Source organism: Phodopus roborovskii, unplaced genomic scaffold (assembly GCF_943737965.1).
Source record: "Phodopus roborovskii unplaced genomic scaffold, PHOROB, whole genome shotgun sequence".
NCBI classification, from domain to species: domain Eukaryota; kingdom Metazoa; phylum Chordata; class Mammalia; order Rodentia; family Cricetidae; genus Phodopus; species Phodopus roborovskii.
In genome coordinates, this window is record NW_026126541.1 from 29,036,346 (window position 1) to 29,060,244 (window position 23,899).

Genomic DNA, 23,899 nt, shown 5'->3' on the forward strand with positions numbered 1-23,899 from the left:
AGTCCCACCCTACCCAGCCATCTGAATTTTCTAAAAGCCCAGACAAGTGGCTATGGCTTGGGGCCTGACATAGTGGGCAGCCACTGATCTGAAACTCAGATTATGTGGATTGTCCATGTTATAGTCAGGGTGGGGATAAAGCCTGGCTTTTCCACCTTAAGACCTTCCATATTACTCAGTTTCTCAAAAATATTTCAGTCAAGAATGTGAGAGTTTATACTCACTGTGATGCATACCTATAGCACTAAGGGAGTCTGAAGCATGGAGATCATGAATTCAAGGCCAGCCTGGGCTTCGTAGTAAGACCTTGTCCCTAAAATTTCCCCTTCAGAATAAATCATTATGTGACATTGTCTAGTTATGGTTTCTAATGCTGTGATGAAACACCATGACCAAAAACAAGTTGTAGAGGAAAGGGTTTATTTGGCTTACACTTGCACGTTGTAGTCCATCATTGGAGGAAACCAGGATAGGAATTCAAACAGGGTTTGAACCTGGAGATAGGTCATGGAAGGGTGCTGCTTATTGACTTGCTCAGCCTACCTTCTTACAGAACACAGAATCACCAGCCCAGGGATGATCCCACTCACCCAGGGCTGGACCATCTCCCACCAATCACTAATTAGGAAAATTCCCTATGACCACAGCCCTATCTTATGGAGGCATTTTCTCATTTGAGGGTGCCCCCTCTCAGATGACTCTAGTTTGTGTCAAGTTGACAGAAAACTAGGCAACACAGACATTAACAATTTTATTTTTTCAGAATGGGGACAGGTTCCTGGGTCAAGTAATCTGAAGTGACAGGTTACATAGAGCATTTCAAGTGCACGACTATAAACCTGTGTGATATTAATGCACAGTGTGAGCCATTTCCAGAGTAGGGGTTTCAAAGTGTCCCAGGCATCCGTCTACAATAAGCCCTTTCCAGGGAAAGCCCAGCATGCCTCCATGGAATAACCTCTTGGAAATATTAGAGACCCTAAGTCAAGTCCTGTCTTCTAGTCTAGTACACTGCCACCAGGAAGCGAAAGCAAACCAGCAGGGCAATCCCTTGGCCACCATCACTGCATTAGCCCCCATGGAGCCCCTTTCCCAGGCTGCAGCTACTTCCCAGGTAAAGGACTTGTGTGGATTTTGTTTTGTTTCTTTGAGGGTGGGGCAAAATGGACTTTTAAATCTTAATTGCTGCCTAGTTTTTAGTATTAACTTGATACAAGCTAGAGTCAGCTGAATGGAGGGAACCTCAGTTGAGAACATTCTTTCATAAGATTCTGCTGTAGTTAAGTCTGTAGGGCATTTTCTTAATTAGTGAGTGATGAGAGAGGGTCCAGCCTATTGTGGATGGTGCCAGGCCTGGGCTGGTGGTTCTGGGAGCTACAAGGAAGCAGGCTAAGCAAGCCATGAGGAGCAAACCAGTAGGTAGCGCCCCTCCGTGGCCTCTGCATCAGCTCCTGCCTCCAGGTTCCGGCCCTGCTTGAGTTCCTATGCACCACCTTTGGTGAAGAACTGTGACAGGGGAGTGTAAGCAGAATAAATCCTCCCCACGTTGCTTTTGGTCATTGTGTTTCATAATAACAATAGCAACCCTCTCAAGAAAAGACACTTGTCAAAAAACTCTAAGAGTTGTACCTTAGATTCTCAATATAAAATAGCATTGTATAACATAACTAACTATAAAGCAAGATAGGTAAGATAGGACCAATTATTTGGAAATAAGAGCAACACTTCTCATAATCTTGTTCCAGTGCCTTATTGCTACTTGGTATCTCATTGCTTTTCTGTGGGTAGTTCACTGTCATTATCAAGACCGTTATATTCCAGGAAACCTTCCTCTGCTGCCCCTCCCTCTCTTAAATCGCTTCCCTGAAGTAGAGAATGAGAGAGCCACCATGGAAAGCATCAGCTGACATCTGTGTGAGTATGAGGATGCTCTCTTTCCTCCAGCCAGGTCCCACTTCCTCCTGGTCCACATTCCACATGATGCTCTCACATCCTGAATTGGTCATGGCCACTTCTTCATGTAGGTCACCATCCACACTGCTGCCCTCTTTCTAGACCAAGAATACTACTAGCTAAAATGGTCACAAAGCTTATGCAGTATGCGTCTGGGCATTAGCCTTCTGGATATAACCTTTTTGTTGGTTGTAAGTTGTTAAACTGGTGGCATTTTGTCCAACCAATTCCCTGCTATAGTTCTGGAAGATTCTGGATGAGGAAAACTGATCAGCTGGAAGTACTGTGGAGTATATTGAGGGGTGTGGCGATACAGATTACAACAGACAACTTGTTTCTGCCTTGCCTAAATCCTTTTTTTTTTTTTTTTTTTTTTTTTTTTTTTGGTAAAAGTTCTTTAGTCTTCCCTTGGGAATCATCTCTTCCTTTCCATTGATCCACACAAACTGGAAGAGAATAACATTACCATCCAGAGAGAACAGGATCCAGAAATAGTCCCAAGAATGCACTAGTCAGCAACTGGAAATGCAATTCTAAGGGAATTAAAACTAAACAAACATAAGCTAGAGAACAGAATACAAAGGCAATGTCTCCAGAGAAGGAAGATGTAGTAAGACTTTCTTTTCAGCCACCAGTCCCAAATAATGACACGGAGACTTACTATGAATTATCAAAGCTTGGCCTTAGCTTAGGCTTTTACCCAGCTAGCTCTTTAAATTTAAATTGATCTTTTTTAAAATTATTATTATTAACCTACATTCTGTCACATGGTTCAGTCACCTCTCCTCTATACTGTATGTTCAACTTCTTCAGTGTCTTGCTGGCATCTCTTGCTCAAGTTCCGCCCTCTGCTCAGAAGCCCCGTCTATTTCCTCCTGCTTAGCTATTGGCCAGTCACAGTGACACATCTTCGCACAGTGTAATCAAATATTCTACAATATTTCCACCTTTTTTTCTGAACAAAAAGAAAAGGGTTTAACTCTAACACAGTAAAACTAAGCATAATAAGAACAATTATCAGGTAAGAATTACATTCACAATGTTTAGCCCATTTCCATTCAGCAAATTCAGAGAAAATACCCTTATCTATCCTATCTTGGTAAGTCCAAAGTTTTGTAACCAATTTACTTTTTATCATAACTTGTATTATCAACCTAAAAATGTTTTTAGACCTTAAAGAGTTTTTATGTCTCTCAACTTTGTACATTTTATAAGTTTTTTAAAAAAAATTGTTACCAGGAATAGCAGTAAAACTTAGCTATTTATTCTTCAGACCATTTAGAGACCCAAGAAGGATATATTACCTGAATAAACAGGAAGTATAGAGCAAACAACCTCTAAAACTATAGAAAAAACAGAGCCATCTGACTGCCTGGACAGTCACCCTAGTTTCCTCTACAATGCTGGGGCATCCACCTTCAGCCTAAAGGCTTAGGCTATCTGACAGACTTTTCAGTGAAACAGGAAGTTTGAAGGACTGTCCTACCTTGCCTTGGCAAAGTTCAGCGGTTGCTCTCTTTTGTGTTTTGGCATGTGGATGGCATATCGTTAGCAGTCGAGGCAAGGGAAGTTTATGTAGGTCTCTGAAGTGTTTGAGGATCACTTACCTATCTAAAATATATTTCTGTTTTACCTTAAAAACATAACTAACATGGCCACTAATTTGATTGTTAGATGCCTAAGTAATATTCTATATTTCTTAATTATCCTAAATAGTTTGCAATAATAACTATCAAGGAATAGAAATTTACATTGCATTATTAAATGAGCTGCATTGGTACAATACCTCGGACAAGAGTGGAAACATATACAGTATAACAAAAATAATCTTAAATGTGTATCAGTATACAAAAATCCATACCAATGTAAAATATTAAGTTAGTAGTTGTTTTTTTAAATATATATTTTTTAATTTATTTACTTATATTTATTACATATACAGTGTTCTGTCTGCATATTTGCCTGCAAGCCAGAAGAGGGCACCAGATCTCATGATAGATGGTTGTGAGCCACCATGTGATTGCTGGAAATTGAACTCAGGGTCTCTGAGAGCAATCAGTGCTCTTAACCTCTGAGACATCTCTCCAGCTCCTAGTAGTTGCTTTTTTAGTTTAAAAGTAGATTCAATAATCTACCCTTTTATCCTGTCATTCCTATTTTCTTTTCAGAATGAGATCCCTGACTCTAACCTCCTTTGTTTAGGTTTTTTTTTCCCTGACCATGACCAGTAATAACTTGTAAGCAACCCTTCTAAACAATGACGAACATCTATAATCCACTGAAAGACCAAAAAAACACCTACCCCACCTCTTGGGAGTGTGGGTGTTGTGCTCTCTAGACTGTTTCCTGTTGTCTGGGGGCTACGGCACCTTTAGAGCCCCCGAGAAAATTGAGATAATGGTCAAGTCCTGAGAAAGCTAGCTGTTATTCAGTCTCCATGTGAAGGTGTAGCGCCCATGCTACAATCTGTCCCACTAATCCAGCAAAGGCCTAGAGATTTAAATAAAAGAGAAGACAGTGGGCTATTCGTTCAACAGGAATGCTGAATGTCGTTTATTGAGGGAAAGGAGCAGGCTTATATACTGACTCACAGCACAGAGGAAAAGGACCAAGGATCAAGTGTGCAAGTTCTCGGGCTTAGTTCCTCCCCAGCAGATGTGTGTTAACAAATCAGGCAGAGTACCAGTAATAACTCTGAGGCAAGATGTTCCAGCTAAAACTGCAGAATGTTCCAGCCAACAGCTCAGGCTTTCTCAAGGTGCCTCAGGAATCCATGCAGGACCCAACATGAAGGGAAAGTGCAGGGTTTAGCTGAAGACCTGGCTGGAGTGATCTGTGAGGGTGGACCATCTCAGCCAGCAGCTTTGAAGTTATTCTAGATGCAGATTTGTAAGGAAACTGCAACAGAGGCATTCTGAAAGGCTAGATCTAGATCACCTGGGCTACTTGCTTTCTTTAATGGTGTCTGGTCCTTTTTCCCCTGAAAACACACAAACCTGTAAAGGTAACATATATGACTGCATTAAGTATAGAATGTACAGTGTACACAAATCTGCTAAAGACGATTCGCTGCTCTATAGTTGAGCAGGTTAAAGGCATCTGACAACTTTATAAGTTCATTTGGACTGTATAACCAAACTGTAATATAAACCTTCATCTGTGTCACATGAAAGGATTGTAATAAGTCACGAGGACTCTGTAGCCAATATATATCATGTCTCACCCAGTCTTAGAGATGTTCCATTGAAAGACCAAAAAGTGAAGTTAAATGAAGGATGGTCTGACCTGGAAAGCTAACCAATATCTGTTCCTTGGAATTTGCTAGCTTCCTCTCACAAGGTCCTGAGATAAGAAGAATTCACACTGCCCCTCCTTTCCTGTGAGTCAACAGGTGGTAAATAGGGTCAAGAGATAGCTGTAACTCTGGTTTGCCCAGACAAGATTAATTAGCACACCTGAGACCATCCGGCCTCCAAGGGTCACATACTCAATGGACAGAGGGTCCCACCCCCCTCCCTAAGCTTGTGGGTTTGCCTTTAAAAACACCTGGGACCAGGGGAGGGGGCTTCTCTCTAGCCTGCATGCTGGAGGAGCCCGTTTGCCCAAACGTTTCCTGTTCATTAAAGCCTCTTGTGTTTTGCAGCAACTGGACTGGACATTGAGTTCTTGGGGTATCAACCGAACCTGGAAGACTACTCATTCTGAGGGTCTTACACCATGTAGAGGGATCAGCTTATACATCACCTGTCTTGTAGTTTTTCTTTTATGTCTGTAGCCAAGATTCCAGGAGGTCTCCCCCAGTCAAATCTGGTCTTTATTAACTTTGAAAAAAATTCATAGCTTTTTGTTTACTGTGGGAACAAAAGCACAACCTCTACCCCAACACAACCCATTTTCTGACTTCCATTCTAAAGTTAAGAATCCTTAAAATATACAGGCTAGGTTAATTCAGTAGTTTTGTTTTGTTTTGCCCCCTAAAATCCAATATCTCTCAACAGCTGTCATTTTGTTGTTGTTAGCATTTAAAAAATTTAAAGTCAACAAAACACCATACAGGATCTAGATATCCTGTGTATTTCCCATCTTCATGTGGCTTACTTTTGATACATTATTTTACTTTCTCTCTGACTATCTATACTCATTTTCTTTTCTTTCTTTAGTACCTAAGCACATCTTAAAACATTTTTAACCTGTTTGGAGATTTTTTTTTTTCCAGTCTGGACCTGACTTTTTGCATGCCTGCAGCCTTACACTTGCACGTTCTCTGATGGCAGGAGACAAATCTTAAACTGTCTGGCTACAATCTGGAGAGGTGCTGGTGGCTGCTCCCCCATTTTCTCCCCCCTTTTGCCCCGGTTCTGCGAGAGCCTAGCCTCATGCCAATGAGCATCAACCTCAGCTACATTCACCCTCCCCAGCTCTAGGAAGCTGCTGAACCTATTTTCTGGAATTCCAGCCGAGCAGCAGCCCACTGATATGAGCTCTTGCTGAGGGGCCAAGGTGGTCATTGTGGCAGCTCTGGCTGTTGTGACTTCTCTGTCCAGTAGACACCAAACATCGGCTGTCAGCCCCAAATAATGATACAGATACTTACATTAGCTATGAAAGTTTGGCCTTAGCTTAGGCTTTCCCTCACTGGCTCTTAAAACTTAAATTAACCTGTTTGATTTAGTCTACATTCTGCCTCGTGGCTTGGTTACCTCCTCCTCTGTACCATATGTCCAGCTTCTTCGGTGTCTGTGGCATCTCTTGAATGCCTAGATTCACCTAGAGTTCCACTCTGCCAGGAAGTCCTGCCTATTCTCTCCTGCCTAACTATTGGTCATTCAGCTCTTTATTTAACCAAATCAAAGTGATATATCCTCACACAGTGTAAACAAATACTCCTGCAACAGGGGGACAACAGTGAAGAAAGCAGAGCTAAGAACCGAAGAGAGTGAAATATGAAGACGTTTGAATCCTAGAATCCGCTATTCCTGAAGCTAAATGTCTGAGTGAATTTTTTAGGTAGAACTCACAAGTCTGAGTCAGTTTGTTGATTTCTCATTTGCAATTGCATTCTATCCAACTTCAAAGTCTGGGCAATGCAAGTTAACTTCCACAGTCCTGCCATGGTACTTCTGGATGCAAGACAGTCAATTGCCTACTCTACCATCCATGAAGTTGGCTCAATTTATCATGGCTAGTATGTGCCAGCTCAACTCATCAAGCCTGGGTATGTACCAGGGCTCGTGAAATATGAGTGCTTGGACCGTATTACATTTCATAATACACAGAACTAGGTTTTGTTCATCTCTCAATGAGCAAAATGAGGCTCAAGTGGACTTTGTAACTTGCTCAAATGCAGGCCTCAGCTATTAGATCCGACCTCACACTTGGGCTTGTCTGACTTTTTCTGCAACGCATTCCATGAGGCACCAGACTGGCTACAGAGAAAAAATATACGGGCATATGCAATCTCAAAATTAGACACAGATACTGTTTTCTTTCTTGGTGGGAATAGCTTTTCCTTACTGCTCTCTCTCTGGAAAATGAGCAGGGAGCATTGGCCCTGGCAGTTCTGACTCAGGCAGGGCTTTCATTCTGCCCTCACTGGCTAGAACACAGAGAACTTCACCCAGATGCCTGTAGGCCTCCTTTTAAACTCTGTCACCTTGTCACGGGGCAGTCTGACCTCAAGCTGTGTGCAGGTGCCATAGCTTGTATCCGGTCTGTTAGCTGAGCACATCCAAGGACTAGATGTAAAGATAAGCCCTGTGACTCACATTGACATTAACCTGTTAGATGAAAAGCTACTTTGAATCTACACGGAGAACTCAACAGAAAAAAAAAAAATCCAAATCTGAGGATATTGTTCAGTAAATGCTCTGAATACTGGTGTGGGGCACTCCATAGTCCCAGAAGAAACTAAGGGTCTGAGGGATGAGAGCCAGTCCAGTCTCAAGAAGCAAAAGGCTTCCCTCAAAACGACCTTTTAAAAAAGGCTTAAAAACAATGTGACCCTGAATAAGTACATGCATAGCCAGTACTTAATACTGTGAGTTAATTAATCAAGGTGAGACAATTACCAGCACGAATAATGCTAAATAAGGGATCCAGGGCATCTGTGAAAACAGGGCATAGAGGGTGTACAGGAGTCAGGGCCTCCCCCAGGAACTGCTAAAACTGAGGAAGCTCAAAATCAGAGGGGAAGGATGTGGCTTAAGTTCCCAGGCCTTCTGAGTGTCATCAAACAACACATTAAGGTACAGCCTTACTCCACATCTCTAAGACTTCACGGTCTTCCTTGATTGGTGGCCAGACATTGTCAAGAATTCCTTGACAATCAATGTCCTTATAGACCCAGTGAACACTCTCACTCATGTGGTTTCCAAGGCTTTTGACAATTAAGCCAGAAAGCATTTATTTTGCTTTCTGGGCATTTAAATATTTTTGCTCTTTGTAGTCTGCCACCAGTATCTCCCCCCCTCCACCGGTTTCCTGCAAACATTCTCATAGCTTATAAATCTTAGACACAATGCCTTCATTGCCTACTGTGCAAAACAGCAGTGACCCACAGAGCTCAAGCAAGTATCTAGGGAAGGAGTTCCAGGAACTAAACAACCTCAGGTTGCTTATCATAACTGAAGCTGGCTGGAACCCTTCGAACAGCAAGACAGGCAACCATCGCAAAATACACGGCCTCTCATATTCTTCCATGTAGACTAATGGAGAGTTTCAGGATGGCTGGGCACACCCAGACCCAGCAGCAGGAAACAGTACTGCCCTTACTCTTAGAATAACAGGCACCCTGCTACTCTGTCCTAGCCTTGGTGACTTGACACTCAAGAGAACAGATACGTAAGATCACCATGTGCCATCCTTAGGCCTAGAACCTTCATACTTAACATGGCATCTACCTTGGTCAGTTTGAGGACACCATTTCCATTTCCCCCCAGATGCAGCAGAGAAAAACTAACAATCCAATCAATCACAATAGTTTTTGAATGCAAGGTTCTTTAAAGGGTTGGAGATTGTGGGGAGAGGAGTAAAGTTATATCCTGAGCACGCTGAGAAACCCAGTGTCAGAGAAACCTAGGATGTGTTCAAACCAAGTACAGTCAGGACCTGTCTGGCCTCCAGGCTGGGTCAGACCATCTTGATAGGTAGAAGCCAAATATGACAAGGACCTAGAGTAGTCCTACATCCAGCACCCTGACAAAATGACAACTTCTGCTTGAGTAATGATGGCTTGATCTGTTTGATGTCAGACCCTGATAAGTCATTCCTCTCAAATGATTTCTTAGTTGTGACCAACAAAAGTAAATAAAGGCCTGGCTAGGGCCACCTGAATGTGGAACTCTAAGTCCTGGTTACTTGTCATTATTTGGACGGGTACATAGACCATAGAGTAGAACCCCCACTAAAACAACACGCTAAATACGCAAGTCCCCAACAGAGAGGAACTCTGTATCTTCTCACATCCTTGAATAAAGCCTAATAAGATAAATCCACTTATTCAGCCTAACTTGCTCCCTTCACAGATGAGTAAAGCCATTCCTACTATACACATCACCAAAACTCCAGAGTCCATTTCTCCCGCGCTTTAGTTTTCCCATCTGAAAACAGCAGCGCAATGCATAGCTGGACAGTTTTGTGTCAACTTGACAAAGGCCAGGCTCATCTAAGAAGAGGAAACTCCATGTGAGAAAAATCTCTTAGACTGGCCTATAGTCAAGTCTGTGGGGCATTTTCTAGACTACTGATTGACGAGAGCCCAGTTCACTGTGAATGGGACCACCCATGGACAGGTGGTTTAGAATCTTGTAAGGAAGGAGGCTGAGCAAGTCAGTAAGCAACACTCCCCCATGAGCTGTCTCTCCTTCAGTTTCTGCCTCCAGGTTCCTGCTTGAATTCCTGCCAACTTCATGATAAATGCATGTCCTTCATGTGCTTGGACCGTGTTCGTTAAAACAAAAACCCTTTTCTTCCGAGCTGCTTCTGGTCACGGTGCTTTATCACAGCAACAGAAACCAAAACAGGACGGGCGAAGACAGAAAGCCAAATTCCCACATCTGATCTGCCCAGACAGAACTCAAACACCTCCTGGTGAGTAGCTAGACCAAGGAGCAAAGCCAGGACCGGACTGCAGGAGCCCGAAGGTCTCCAGACTGCAGCTGGCAGATAGATGAGAGAAATTTTTAAGGATCAAGAATGTTTGTTTAAATAATATTGCATTTGTGAGGATGCAGTCTTGTGACCATAGTACCGTGGAAGCTGAGGCACTGTAAATTTGGACTATTTACTAAGATCTAGTCCAGGTGCGGGTAAAAACAACAAGCAAATCTAACCCACCCTTTGTTTTCAGGGTTATCTCCACCACCGTTCCCAGATGTTCCAGAGGACTGGAACTCACCAGACACTCCTGTGTTTACAGACAGACATGTCCTCTCGATGCTTGCAACAATCGGCTGGGGCTCCTACCAACAGTAGTACCATTTCCAAAGCACGTACAAAAGTCCAGGAGGCCCCTATCAGACAAACCCAGCAGCAGGTCCAAAGCAACAGGGCCACTTAGTTCTATGTGGGCAGGTCTGATATAGAACAACAGTGGTCTCAAACATACCGTAGACATGATTCTAGGATGACCAAACACTAATTCAGACAGTACCATAACTGCACAGGTAGGACCGCCGCTCCACAAACTGTTTCAAAGTAATGCTTTTTCTTGTCTTCCCAGTGTCCCAAGAAGAAGTCAAGTCAGATTCACCTTAAATGTCAAGAATTGGATACAGCCTTGCTAGCCTGAAGATGGAGGGGTCAAGTGAGTGGGAACGCTGGCAGACTCCAAAGATTTAAGTTGTTGGCAGCACCAGCCAAGAAAAAAAAAAAAAAAAAAAAAAAGGGACATCAGTTACACACCCTGAAATCTACACCTTCTTCTCTCAGAGCCTTCAAATGAGAGCCCAGGGGACTGTCACCTCGAAAGCAACCTTGTGAGGTGTCATGTAGAGACGCTATCCACCCCTGCCACACTTCTGGGATGGTGAGTACCGCTTTAAACTGGTACGCACCAGCAGCACACAACTATAACATGGAATGCTCTGGGCTCAGGGCCTCATCCAGAACATCAAGGTCAGCTATCCAGCTCTGCATCTTCAGGCAGCAGGAAATGGCACTGCCCTTTCATGAAAAGGAAAGGGATCAGAGGAAGATTAGTCAGGCAAAGGCCACTGTGACTCCCAAAGCCCGCCCCAGCAGGGACAACACCACTGTTTCTGTATGTCACATATAGAACCCACCGATGGGCAGGGGAATCTGCCATGGAGCCCCTGAACATTCTCCTGTCTCTGCCTAAGTCCCTTCTCAAAACTATGTTTGCAGTAAGTAAGCAGTCTTGAGGTGAAAAAGTCTTTCCAGTGGAACAAAGAACAAACTTGCTATGAAAATGAGGTGTCCGCAGCATCCATGGTTTTTTGCTTGTGATGCAAATTTTACTGTATGGCATGGCACCTACCCGAGACCCTCCCTTCCACAGCAGGGCCTGGCAGTAGGAGACATCCCTTTAAATATGTGTATGCTGCGTGCTATGCTACAAAGCTCTGTGTCTCTGGGGCAGGACTTTGATAGCTAGGATTCTTGCTAGCATCCATGAAACAGTAATATTACCTTACAAGCAGGTAAAATCCCAGACTCTGGTGTTACATCTTTAAGCCAGGAGATCTAATGGTTTTGCATTAAACATCAAACAAAATATCCATTTGAATTTTCTTATCGAAAAAATAATTTACACTATAGTGCTATTAGAATAAAAACAAAATTTATGCCATATCTGGGAGACAGAAAACATCTAAAGACACCCCATAACTGCCTCCTCATCCCAACCACCAGTCCCTCACAAACACAATTTACCATAGTAAGCTACAGCATGTGCCCATGCAACAACTCATTCATGAACAAGAGATATAACAAGTGCCCCAGCCCCCGGCATTTTCACAGTTTTCCATGATGAACAGATGGCTTACACACACACACACACACACAGAGAGAGAGAGAGAGAGAGAGAGAGAGAGAGAGAGAGAGAGAGAGAGAGAGAACCACATCAATTCCCACACATAACCACAGTCCAAAGACACAGACATGTTGCCAGGACACTGTTCTAACATCATGACTTCTTGAGAGCCTCTCCTCCAGGCAAGTTGGGAACCTCATAGTTTGGGCCTCCAAGGAATGTCACTGTCACTGGAGAAACAGCTAGAAGTCACATGGTAGAGATGACCTTTATTTACACATCAGTATTTTCAGTGGACAGTTAGTTAATAAAGTCCTTAATGTTAAGAGGATGTCCTGTCCTGGATGGACACATCTGGTCCCTTTGGTCCTTGGCAGCTTCTGCTTCGTCCATGCACAAAGGAGCCTTATGTTATGACAGTATCACTTGAGGGTCTTGCTGAGATTAGAGAAGCCAACACCAACACAGGTCATCAGCACCTTGTCCCCACCCTTGAGTTCTTCACCACATGGCTTGGTTTCAATTTTAAACATAACCTGGAAAAAGCTCTTCAAATGCCGCAAAAACTCTATCCTAAAAGAAAATAATGAAAACAGTCATTTTAAAAGAAGTTTTAAAAGAAACTCTGCCCTCTTAAAACCCAAGATTTTAATTTTCGAGATAAGAAGACTAAAATTAAAAATGTCTAATCAAAACTGCCAGTTTCCCAAGAGGACTGGAGCAGCCTGCAGAGACACACAACCCAGCAAGGTAAGTTTGGCTGGAAACAGACTGGAGATTGTAAGACACACAGCCACTTCGCCCTTCAGGCTTGTTAGCGAGAGGACATAAACATGGAGGTAACTAAGTGGTCCATACAATGTTTACCTCCATGAGTCACAGCATCACAGGGTAAAAAAGATGAACAAAGACTATTTCTGAAACTGAACTCCAGCAGCTGCCTTCCACTTACTAACAATATTTCCTGAGTGTCTCTATTAGATACAGGCACTGTTACTATGGACACTGCAGTCAAATGAAAGGATGAACAAAGGAGGGCTTCCCCCATGACAATCTCCATCTACTGGTACAAATTCCATAAGTATGTTCAGTAGTTTTACCTAAGAAAGCAACAGGGAAGGAGAAGGGAGGCTGGGATGTGGCTTGGTGGTAGAGCCCTTGCCTAGCAGGGGGGAGAAACCGCCTTGTAGGAGACAAATGGTAAATAAGATACCAGGGAGGCATTCACAGCAAACACTGAAAGATTCATGAGGCAGTTTCTTACCATTTCCTGTAAGAGAAATAATGGCATTCCTGCCAAGGGGACCCAAGGGAGCAGTTCTTCAGGTGGGCTGCACAGCGGCCTCGGGGCCTCAAGCTCAGTCTGACTCCAGTGTGACCAGAGGGCTCACTGGAAGCATTCACCAAACACACAGGTTCCTAAGGAGGAGGAAGTATCCCCTGGGAAAGCCTAGAATCAAGGCACATGCAAGCACACGTTCTCCATTTTCCTACACTCTGTTGTCAGAGCAAAGGGGCCAGGAATCTACTACCACAAGCATCCCTGGGGAGGTCTCATCAAGCAGGATGAAGAAACACCACTAAATGAAGAACCCTGTTCTGTTCATCTACAATAAAGCATTGCACAGACACAGTGGTGTCCTGTGTCCTGGCCTGGCCCATTTCCCTTCCAGCCACGTAGTTATTCTAAGCCTAAAGAGCACATGGATCGCCTGAGGAACTTGAAAAAATCCTGATTCTGGACATGCACATCAGTGGGACAGAACCGAGGGTCAAGAAATAAGCCCACATAGTTAAGGCTTGATGAGGACAGAATTACACAAATGATATGGGAATAACTGACTATTCACAAGGAAAGAATGGAGGAATCGGACCTCTTCCTCACATCACACACAAAAATGAACTCAAGCACTTCAAAGACCTCGGTAAGAGTTGAAACTATAGGGCGAACTTCACTATTTTTGGATACAGTTTCTTAAAAGATGCTGACACAGAAACACCAAGCTCCCAGCAGTAAGAGAAAATATAAAGAATTCTTACAACAATTTAGGAAAACAAAAAGGCAGTCAAGAGATCCAAGTAGAATCTTCTCAAAGAGACACACAGCAACCAGCGAGCACTTGAAAAGTGGCTCTGCATCTTTGGCTTGAGCGAAATGAAAAGGCAAAACCGCTGGAAGAAAGCACTTCATGCTCAACTGGATGGCGGCACTTAGAAAGTCAGCCAGTAACACGTGTGGGGGGAGGCAGGCGACAAGGTACTTCACATGCCTTGATAGCAATGTAAAGCACCATTGCTCAGGAAACAACCGGCCCCTCAAATGCAAGCAAGGAGTTAAAAGTATGACCCATCACTCTAGATGCACGCCTAAGAGAAGTGAAGACACACACACCCAGAAAAACATCTGCACACACACACACATTTGTAACAGCACTGTTCCCAAGCGTCAAAAGGTAGGAACAACCCAAATGCCCACCCACGGATGAAACGACAAAGGTGTCATTCAATGGGGTATTATCCAACTGTCTAAAGTGCTACGTGCCACATACATGCTGCAACATGGACAAGCTTTGTCAACTGTGCTAAGTGAAAGAAGTTGGTCACTAAGTGCCACATATTACATGGTCACAATAAGAACTCGATTATTGCAGAGCCTGGTGGCACATGCCTTTAATCCCAGCACTCAGCAGGCAGAGGCAGGCGGATCTCTAAGGTCAAGGCCAGCCTACAAATAAGAGTTTCAGCACAGCCAGAACTAAACAGAGAAACCCTGACTTGAAAACCAAAACAACAAGAACAAATTCTATGACTGAGACAGTGGCTGGGCGAGTGGAAAAAACGGGCAGAGACCACAAATGGGCACAGGGTTTCTTTCCGGGTGATAAAAATGTTCTAAAATTGGACTGTGGGTATTGAACTCTATGAATATACTAAAAACTGTTAAACTGTACACTGTAAATGGATGAACTGTAAGGTCATGTAAATTATATTTAGATGTGGTTGTTTAAATAAATGCAGATTTATGAGTTTAACAAATATACCTAATCCTGGTTCCCACCCCTAGTCATTACGTATGAAACTAAGGATAAAGCTTGCTGTGGTCCCTCCCCTGTGCTTCTGACCCAATCACAGGAGGGTAAAGACACTGAGCCTAAAGTGAACTCACTCGATGTCTGAGTTGCCTGGCATATCCGAAGAAAGGAACCAACCATTAAGCAACCTGATAGAACCAGACCTCAATGGAGATCTGCTTTGCTGTCCTTACATCTACGAACACACACCTTCACCTTTACAACACAAGCCCATCCTTAATGTCCTCCATGAAGCCTTTCTCAGTAGTGACAGCCGCAGTCTCTGCTTAGGGGCTACTTGAGTTACTGCCACAACTGTGCTGACCCCTGCCTAAGTCATCTATGCATCTCAGCAGTGATGGCCTCTGCACAGGACATTCTCTCCCTGCTATTGAAGGCGCTGAATAACAAGACACAAAAGAGAACTGAGGTATTGAGGGTAACTGAGCAATGACTTCAACATTCTTGATAATTATGGAAGTTACTTCTCCCCCTGCTGGCTTTCTAGTCTTACTGGCCATGGGAACCCTTTCTCCTTTTTTTCATTTCCCATCCCCTTTCTCCATCTATCCCTTCCCTCTCCTTGTCTTAGGGAAAATGGAAAACGAAAACATGAACTCCACAGACAAACACGCCCTGTCTGTGGCAAAGTGTCTAGCTGGGCACGGCACGGAATGCACTAGAACCTCAGCCGTCATCTGCAGCTGAGGAGAAGCCGGTCGGTCCCTCACTGCTGTGGTGTACACACAGGCCTGAGGCGAGAGTCCCACTGGCCTCACCCAGCTCCTCCACTCTGAATCACTTAACTGTGTTCAAAAACCCAGACACCCTCCCAAGCTGGCAGAACTCCTGGGGACGTCAGCTCGCTTGATGTCTTGGAGGGTGGGAGAGATGCAGAACTGTGTGGGCCTATGTGTATGTAGCCCTGAGGGATTTGTAGCTTTTGGAACAGTTAAGAAAAGCAAAGGCTGTTTGGACTTTCTACAAAGTGCCCTGCCAACCTCTTAAGCTGTCTGAGAAGGGCTGCAACAGATGGGACTGGGGGATGGATTGGAATGTCCTTTTCTCATGCCCAGCCTCCGCCCTACAGCTTCTGTAGCTGGGCTATTAAAAAGCAAAAATGAAGTTGAAAAATAACCAGGGAATCAGCTGTTGTTAACGCCAAACAAACAGCTTCCTTAAGAAAGGGGAAACTAAGGCCGGGTGGTGGCAGTGCATGCCTTTAATTCCAGCATTCGGGAGGCAAAGGCAGGTGGATCTTTGTGAGTTCAAGGCCAGCCTGGTCTACAGAAAGAGTTCTAAAACAGGTTCCAACAAAAAGGAAGGAAGGAAGAAAGGAAGGAAGGGACGGAGGGAGAGAGGGAGGGGGGAAGGGAGGGAGGAAGGAAGGAGAAAGGAAAGACAGGAAGGGGGGAGGGAGGGAGGGAGGGAGGGAGGGAGGGAGGAAGGAAGGAGAAAGGAAAGACAGGAAGGGGGGAGAGAGGGAGGGAGGGAGGGAAGGAGGGAGAAGAGAGAGAGGGAGAAAGGGAGGGAGGGAGGGAAAGGGGAAGCTGACCCAAGAGCAAGGGGCAGCTTTTCTTATAGGTAAGCTACTTGAGGCAACTGGAGTTTTATGCAACTTTTGAGTAAAGGATCTTAATCTCTCCCTTGATAAGTAACTGGATCTGCATTTTTTTTTCTAGAACAAAATGATTCACTGTCAAAATAAACAAGACTTTTCTATGAAAGCCTCCAGTCTATCTGACAAGCAGGTTTCAGAGAATTCTGGAAGCAAAGATAATGGTCTCTGTAGATTCCAAAGGTCAGTTGTTCCCACTGCCACTGTCAACAGGTAAGACCATCTCATCTGCCCACAGACTGCTGACAACCAGGACTGGACAGGCTCAGGCACAGCCCCTCCAAGTGCCCCTGGGCAGCACAGGAGAGGAGCAGTGAGGGTTAGATGCTTTCTAGTGACACAACAGAAAATCCTGCCTCCTGGTCCACAAATCCAGGTTTCTTTGTCACCTGGATGTGGGTCAGGGTAGCATTAGCAACATGTTAAGTGTAAGGAGTTCTATCTAGAGGCTGAGGGTCAAGATGTGAGAGTAGGAAAGACCGCTTCCCATGGTCTCCTGCAGTCAGCAGACGGCAGCTTTGGAGATCAGTGGTGTGTTTGGTGCCCACAACATTTAAACTCTACTACAAGAATGGTGTTATTATACTTGGTTACAGCCAACAGGAGACAGACCCAGGCGGGCTGCCCTGCTGGCACACAGGGGTCCAGACTGACTTTAGCTAACACTCCAAAAGCCGGTATCATTTTGTTTTACTATAATCCCAACACCTCCTAAGGTTGAAATGTAGAAAGTGTGACCAGATGTTGCAACTTTCACTGCACTTCACAAATGGAAGGCACGGGACACTGCAAATGCTCCCAGCAAGCAGCAAAGCCAATACCTAGGGTACGGTCACATGGGTGTGCTTGGCTGTGTGAGCCAAGGAGCCCTGAGCAGCTAGCTAAGGTTTAAGGCAAAGGCTTTTGTACCTCAGCACTCTCTACCTAAAGGAAAGAAGTCACTATTAAAGCAGAGTAGAGATGTCATGGGTCGTGGCAGATGCTGAGATAAGGGCCTCTGAAAGGTACAGCGTGATATTCTGTATCAGCAAAGCACTGGGAAGCCAGCGGCAGTGGATAGCACCCCAGCTCTTACATGTGCTGACAGTGGTAAGAGAAACAGCACCCCCAATAGAATTGTCCCAGCCTGAACCCCACATGCTTTCTGCTTTCTGTAGGACCTTGGCAAGTGACATGTCTCCTCACCTGAGATGAGGCACAGAATAGCAAGGGTCATGTTGAAAAGTACATGAGTTAAAAGGTGTAAAAAGACATCTTTCTGTTTGACAGGAGAGAACCCTTATCTAGTCCTCGAAACCCATCCAACTACTCAGGGCTAAGGAAGTTTTGGATCTTGGAGGAGAACTGACAACCACCATAATCCCTAATTACTTTCTAAATATTTGTCCCTATACTCAAACATAAGTAGAGTCCTTCCTCACACATCAAGGAAATTTCTCTTTGCAACAGATGGAGAGCATTACAGAAAACTATAACCAATCAAAATGCAGTTGTGGAGCCCATCCCAACTGACAGAGATATGCCTACAATTCCTGTATCTAAGAGGAGGACAGGGGACAGGGGTAGATTTTTAAGAGCCAAAGGATCAGGGAGTTTACTATAAGACTGTGTCTTCTAGAAATGTCAGAAGCTACAAATGTAAGAGTCTCACCAACGTGAGTGTCTATCCATGAGCTGAACGAGGAAAACAATAGCCGTGTGAAAGCGGAACGAGGTGGGGAAGCCCATAAGGCCTCTCAACTCCATACAAGAACTGAGGTATCTGAGGAATGCAGAGAACAGGAGAAACAGTCTTCCCCAGGGAAGAGCACATCTACTGGTTATCCAACACCAATAGTCAGCCTTGAAAACACACATACAAGTAATATTATACAGACTGAACAGACTACGTTTATGTATTTATGTGTGTATGTGTGCACACGTGTATGTAACAATTAATGAGAGAGAGCAAGGGAGGGTATATGGGAGAGTTTGGAGGGAGGAAGAAGCAGTTTTTAAAGAATTATCTGGGGGTTGAGGCTGTCTAGCCAAGTGGTAGAGAACTGCGTGGCTGAATAGCATATGGTACTGGGTTTGATCTCTAGTACCAGAGGCAGAAAAGAACAAAAACAAGAAGCAGTCAAACAAGTTCTGCTCTTAGTAAACACTGTGTCTGTTAAACGTTACCTACACAATTCCGGGGAAGAATAAATAAGAACATATGGTTTGTGAAGGTGTGTAACTAGAAGTCAGTGGTAAACTTTAAAGGTAATAGATTCAGATTTATGGACAGCTCAGTAGCCAATATACAGCTGACTTTACTTCCTGGTGCTCACGGTGACATGATGGGGAGAATGGCTAGGATGAGACCAGGGGTGTCCAGGCAAGATCTGAGTCCCTCACACATGATGTCACGAATGCTGCTCAGCACCTGACCATCCCTGCTTCAGTCCATCTTCCCACTGACGATTTCAGGACCATCCACATTATGCACAGAGGTTGGGAGATGCTCAATGTCAGCCTCCCTGGTGGCTGCAAGTCACATACTGAACTGAAATCCAGACAGGCTAGACCCCAAGGCCTATGAACAGGCAGATAACCCAAGCCTGCTAGCTCTGACACTGTCATGATTTCTGAGCATTCTAAGACACCTGATGATATACTGATTATGTATGTATATACATATGTGTGTATGTGTGTGTATATATATGTATACTTATATACATATACACACATGTTGATGTTACCCCAACATTTAAATGAAGTATATTTTCTGCCTAAACTGTAAAATTAAGCTTCTGAAACACAGGGTAGAAATACTGTCACCAACTAAAAGCAAACAATATTCACATTTAAAAGAAACAGAGATTCCCTCCACATGTCTATGGCATCCAATAATATTTATTCTACTGAGAAAAACTATCTGGCCTCAAAAAAGTTCAAACATGTAGACTTTTTTCAACCATGTAGACCATTTTCTCAAACAGAACAGAGGAACAGAACCAGCAATGAGGAGAGTAGGGCGGGGCGGGGTGGGGCAGGGAGGGACACAGCACCCCGACTTCCCAGTGAGGGCCAGAGAGAAAACACTCTGAGTTCTGGTGCTCCATACAGCCACACTTAAGCCACTGGCCCCTCTAACCAGACACGTGCAAACTGCCACAAGAGATACGCAAGCTCTTTTCAAAACAAGACACTTTTCGCTGCTTCCCTTGAGGAAAGTGAGGTTCAAAAATTGTATTTCTGTGACTTTCCTGGCACAAGAAAATGCACGAGATACGTCCCCACCCCCACGATGAGTCATGGAGTGTGACCCATTAAGAGACAGATGCAATTATGCCTGTGAGGTCCCATGGTCACCCTTCATCTTTCTGAGATGTTGGAGCCGTCCATGATTTTAAGGACAAAAGGGTCCCAATCACAGCCATGTCTCTACTGAACATAGCTCCTCTGTCCTCGCCTGTGCTTGTGGATACCAAAAGTGCTTGGGGCAGGTGGGGTATGTGTGTGGCGGGAGGGGTCTGGTGTGCACTTTCCCACACTGTGAGAAGCCCCTGCATAAAGCAGCAGAGGAAGGAGCACATGCCCAGCCTCAGGCCCAGCTCTTCAAGCACAGAGTGCTCCCATCTGGCCTACTCTTTTAAAGCCCCACTAGGAGCAGACTTCTGTTTTCCCAGGAGCTGAAGTAATTTTAGGTTTCTGGAAGAAGAAAGGAAACCTAAAAGGATTATGTGGTAAAGGATATGCTGAGGAGGGAGCAGTCACAACCTTGCCTTCTCCAGAGAGGCTATAGACATTAAAAGATTATACAAGGCCCTAAAGCCAAACTGAAACACTCTACAAAACCAACTTTTTAAAAAGGCATCAAGAAAAAGGAGAAAAAAAAAAAAAAAACAGATAAAAACACATATTCCACGCTCATATGATGTTCTGCCAAGGCCCAAGCCCTGGACCACACACATTTGGAGACACTGGCTCTTGCTGTCTCTAGGACAGGCCAGGCTCTACTGCCCTGGAGCAGAAGAAGCTGGACACAGGCCTGAGCAGCTAAGAACCCAGCGGCTCCTGGATGCTCATACAACCACAGTTGCTTCAGGCAACTCTGATGAGGGGGGGAATCCTGCACCTGGGGCACAGTGTTCACCTCCCGCCTCCCCTCTGAACAGCCCAGCGCTATTCTCTTTGAGCAATGTTGACAACTGAGGTTGGCAGGGCACTTGGATTACTCAACTCTCGGTTTCCTGTCCTGTGAAACACTTTACACACACTATCAGGAGAGAACATGTGACTCTTCAGGTCCTGCTTATCAGTCTGCCCTGCTGCTAACACAGTGTATTATTCTCTTTCATCTTCTGTTCCAGAAGACTCCCACTGACAACTCAAAAGTTAAAAGAATCTCTTCCTAGCTTCCGACTCCCAAAGCCCCCTCTCTCAACGTGATGGCACCACCATTCTTCAGTTATCACAGTACTGTACCTTTCAGATATACAGCATCGGTACCATGATAACCGAAAAAGGACAGTTCAGTCTCAGATCTACCTGTCCCCCCACCCAATTTACCACCCCCAGCTAACCATGCAGCTATCTTTAAGTCTGTAAACATGCAAGTATACATACATGCAAGTACACAAGCACGGGCGCGCGCGGGCGCGCACACACACACACACACACACACACACACACACACACACACACACACGCACGCACGCACGCACACGCGCGCCTGTTTTCACTTTGCGCTCTGTAAGTTAAGTCTTCTGGCTAACTACTGTTCTTGGAGTGTGCAAGTTTTTATGCCTTAGCAGTTAGTTTCTGCTCATATCCAACTGCCTAAAATCACCTCTGTAACTTCCCAATAGGTTGGATAACATTCCTATGAATTTTATATGTTATACCACTGGAAAAATAGCCCTTTTGGCACAGTAAGAACGCACACAGAAGATGGGATGGGAAAAACTGCAAACTATATAAAAGTTTATCTCCAGAATATTAACAAAACAAAGTACACACACAAGAACCGCCCAATGTATTTCTGATACAGCTCAGATAACATGAGGATAACAGCTGTATTGGAAAGAAGGGAAGGCCCAAAGCCATGTGTGAGCATAAATAAACACCAGACCGACAGTCACAACTGCTGTCTGGCTAAAGATCAATACAAGCAGGCACACCGCTGTGGTCACAGGCTACACACAGCACATCTTGTCATTCTGTACAATCAGAAAATCAAACTGCACAGAATAATAATGAGGTCAAATGAAAGCAGCTTACGTGTAGGGGGAGAGCGGTCCCAGAAGGACTTTGGAAACGTCCTGCTGTCCAAGGGTCATGAGTAGCAGAACTAGACTTTGGTTGGTTGAGTCCACACATCCGCCCTGTAAATACAAACACTCTAATGATTAATCATAATACAAACCAGAAAGGGGAACCAACCAGCCGGGAGGGAGAAAGGCAGAAACACTCAGAATACCGGAGGCTCCAGAACAGTGAACCAAGTTCAAACAGCAACAAACGGAACATGGGCCTCCTGAGAGCTGTTCTAGCAACCAACCTGAGGTTAAGCTAACAGCTAACCCAAGTAACAGCTGCAAACATGACTCACAAGAAATCAACATTTCTAGGCATACATCTAGTAGAAGGGTAAAAAATGAAGCTCTCTTTTTGTAACTGAGGCAATGGAGGGCACCATCTTAGTGAGTAAAAGAAAGGCATGCACATAGTTCCAAGACCAGAGAGTGCTCCCAAGGACGTGGAGGACCTATGCGTATTGAGTGTGTCACAGAGCAGTCAACCATACACAAAGGGACTACTCACTATATTCATCCCCCTACCCTCATCCCAACTGCTCTGAATGCTCTTAACTGCTCCTTACCTCTTCCCATGCCTTCACACTGCCAAGGGCCACGTGTTCTTATTGCTGACACATTATCTCTCCCCAAGATTCCCTGTCTTTTTTTCTTCCAGGCATAGACAAAACAATTTTCTTTCAAATTTTCGTTCTGAAGGGCAACTACTGGGATTGCTTCCTTTCTTCTTTATTTCTAACCAAGTCAGCTGAGTTGCTATTTAAATACGTATCTTTTTTTAAAAAATAAGCCTTTATTCCTGATTATTCTTTCTAGAGTAACTGTAACAATGTCAACTTACATACAAGCCGTACAGAGAAGCAGGATGTCATGAACTGTCTACCCATCTTACACTTCTAAAATCATCCAGTTAGTGACCATTGCTCACTGCTGTCCAAGGTTGGACCCTGGGTACAACAGGTAGCCAGCCAGATGCTTACTGGGTATAACTCCTTCCTTTTTGAATGCATGCAGCGCAGGAAGTAAACTAACTCCCAGATGCAAATAGTCCTCCAACTGTCTCAGCTCAGCAGACCTTCTGGAAACCCACTCCTCTCTTGAAGCAAACTTTAGGACAAAAGCTGCCTTCCCATACAAAACAGGAAATCCAATGAACAAAGCCAATTGTTTCACGGCTCTTATTCATTTTCCTGAGGCTGCCCAAAATGAAACCATTGTCTTCCATCTGCTTTCTACACGGAACTGTTGTTGCCCCATCCTCAGCTGACTTGCATTGCATACTGGAGTGAGATTTTAATGCAATAAATATGTCAGTCCGTGTACCAGACACCACGGAGAGGGAGGCTACAGGGTGTGAGGACACAGATGAGGGTGCTACTTGCCCAACAACAGAAGCAGGCATTGAGGAGCAGGCATTTGAAATGGCCTGGAGGCACAGGCAGGCCTTGGGAAGAGGAGCAGCACGGTGGAATGGCTCACAGCCAATGGGAAAGAGGCCAGGCTCTAGAGACACAAGCAGTCTCAGGGCTGGGGGGAGGGCAGTGCCTGAGGTGGCACTTTCCGAATTCTCACAAATATCAGCTGTGCTCTGGGAGGGTAAGTAGCCAGCACAGGGCTCTGTGTAGACGTGAAGAGATCAAGTCCAGGTTTGGAGCGAGAAACAGACTGAGAGGGAGGCTGAAAAGGATGAGGAAAGGACCTTCCCTCCCTCCGAAGACAGGAGAGCAGCTCCCAGAGGCGTGTGAGGTGAGGCGAGGCAGAAAGATTGCAGGGCAGTGGGCGGCACAGGACAAAACCAACAGGGCATGGTAACACACGTCGGGGAACTGGGTCAGACTCACAGATTTGATATTAAAAAAAAAAAAAAAAAAAAAAAAAAAGCACCTTTAAAAGTTTTTGATTAAAACAAAACAAAACACATTTTAAATAATTTACACATCACATCACAGACCTACAAAGAATTAGTCAAAAAAGCATTAGG

At 44.5% G+C, this 23,899-nt stretch overlaps 1 protein-coding gene across 1 annotated transcript in view; it reads right to left on the minus strand.

Annotated features, from left to right (window-relative positions):
- Positions 1-11,735: 11,735 nt before the first annotated feature.
- Rcl1 (RNA terminal phosphate cyclase like 1) overlaps positions 11,736-23,899 on the minus strand; it is a 42,807-nt gene continuing 30,643 nt past the window's right edge. Inside the window, exons 8-9 of the mRNA XM_051199957.1 lie at positions 21,884-21,987; positions 11,736-12,517 (exon numbers count right to left, since the gene is read on the minus strand). Of these exons, the coding sequence (XP_051055914.1) occupies positions 12,367-12,517; positions 21,884-21,987 (255 nt within the window). The 3' untranslated portion in view covers positions 11,736-12,366. The remainder of the gene's footprint in view (positions 12,518-21,883; positions 21,988-23,899) is intronic.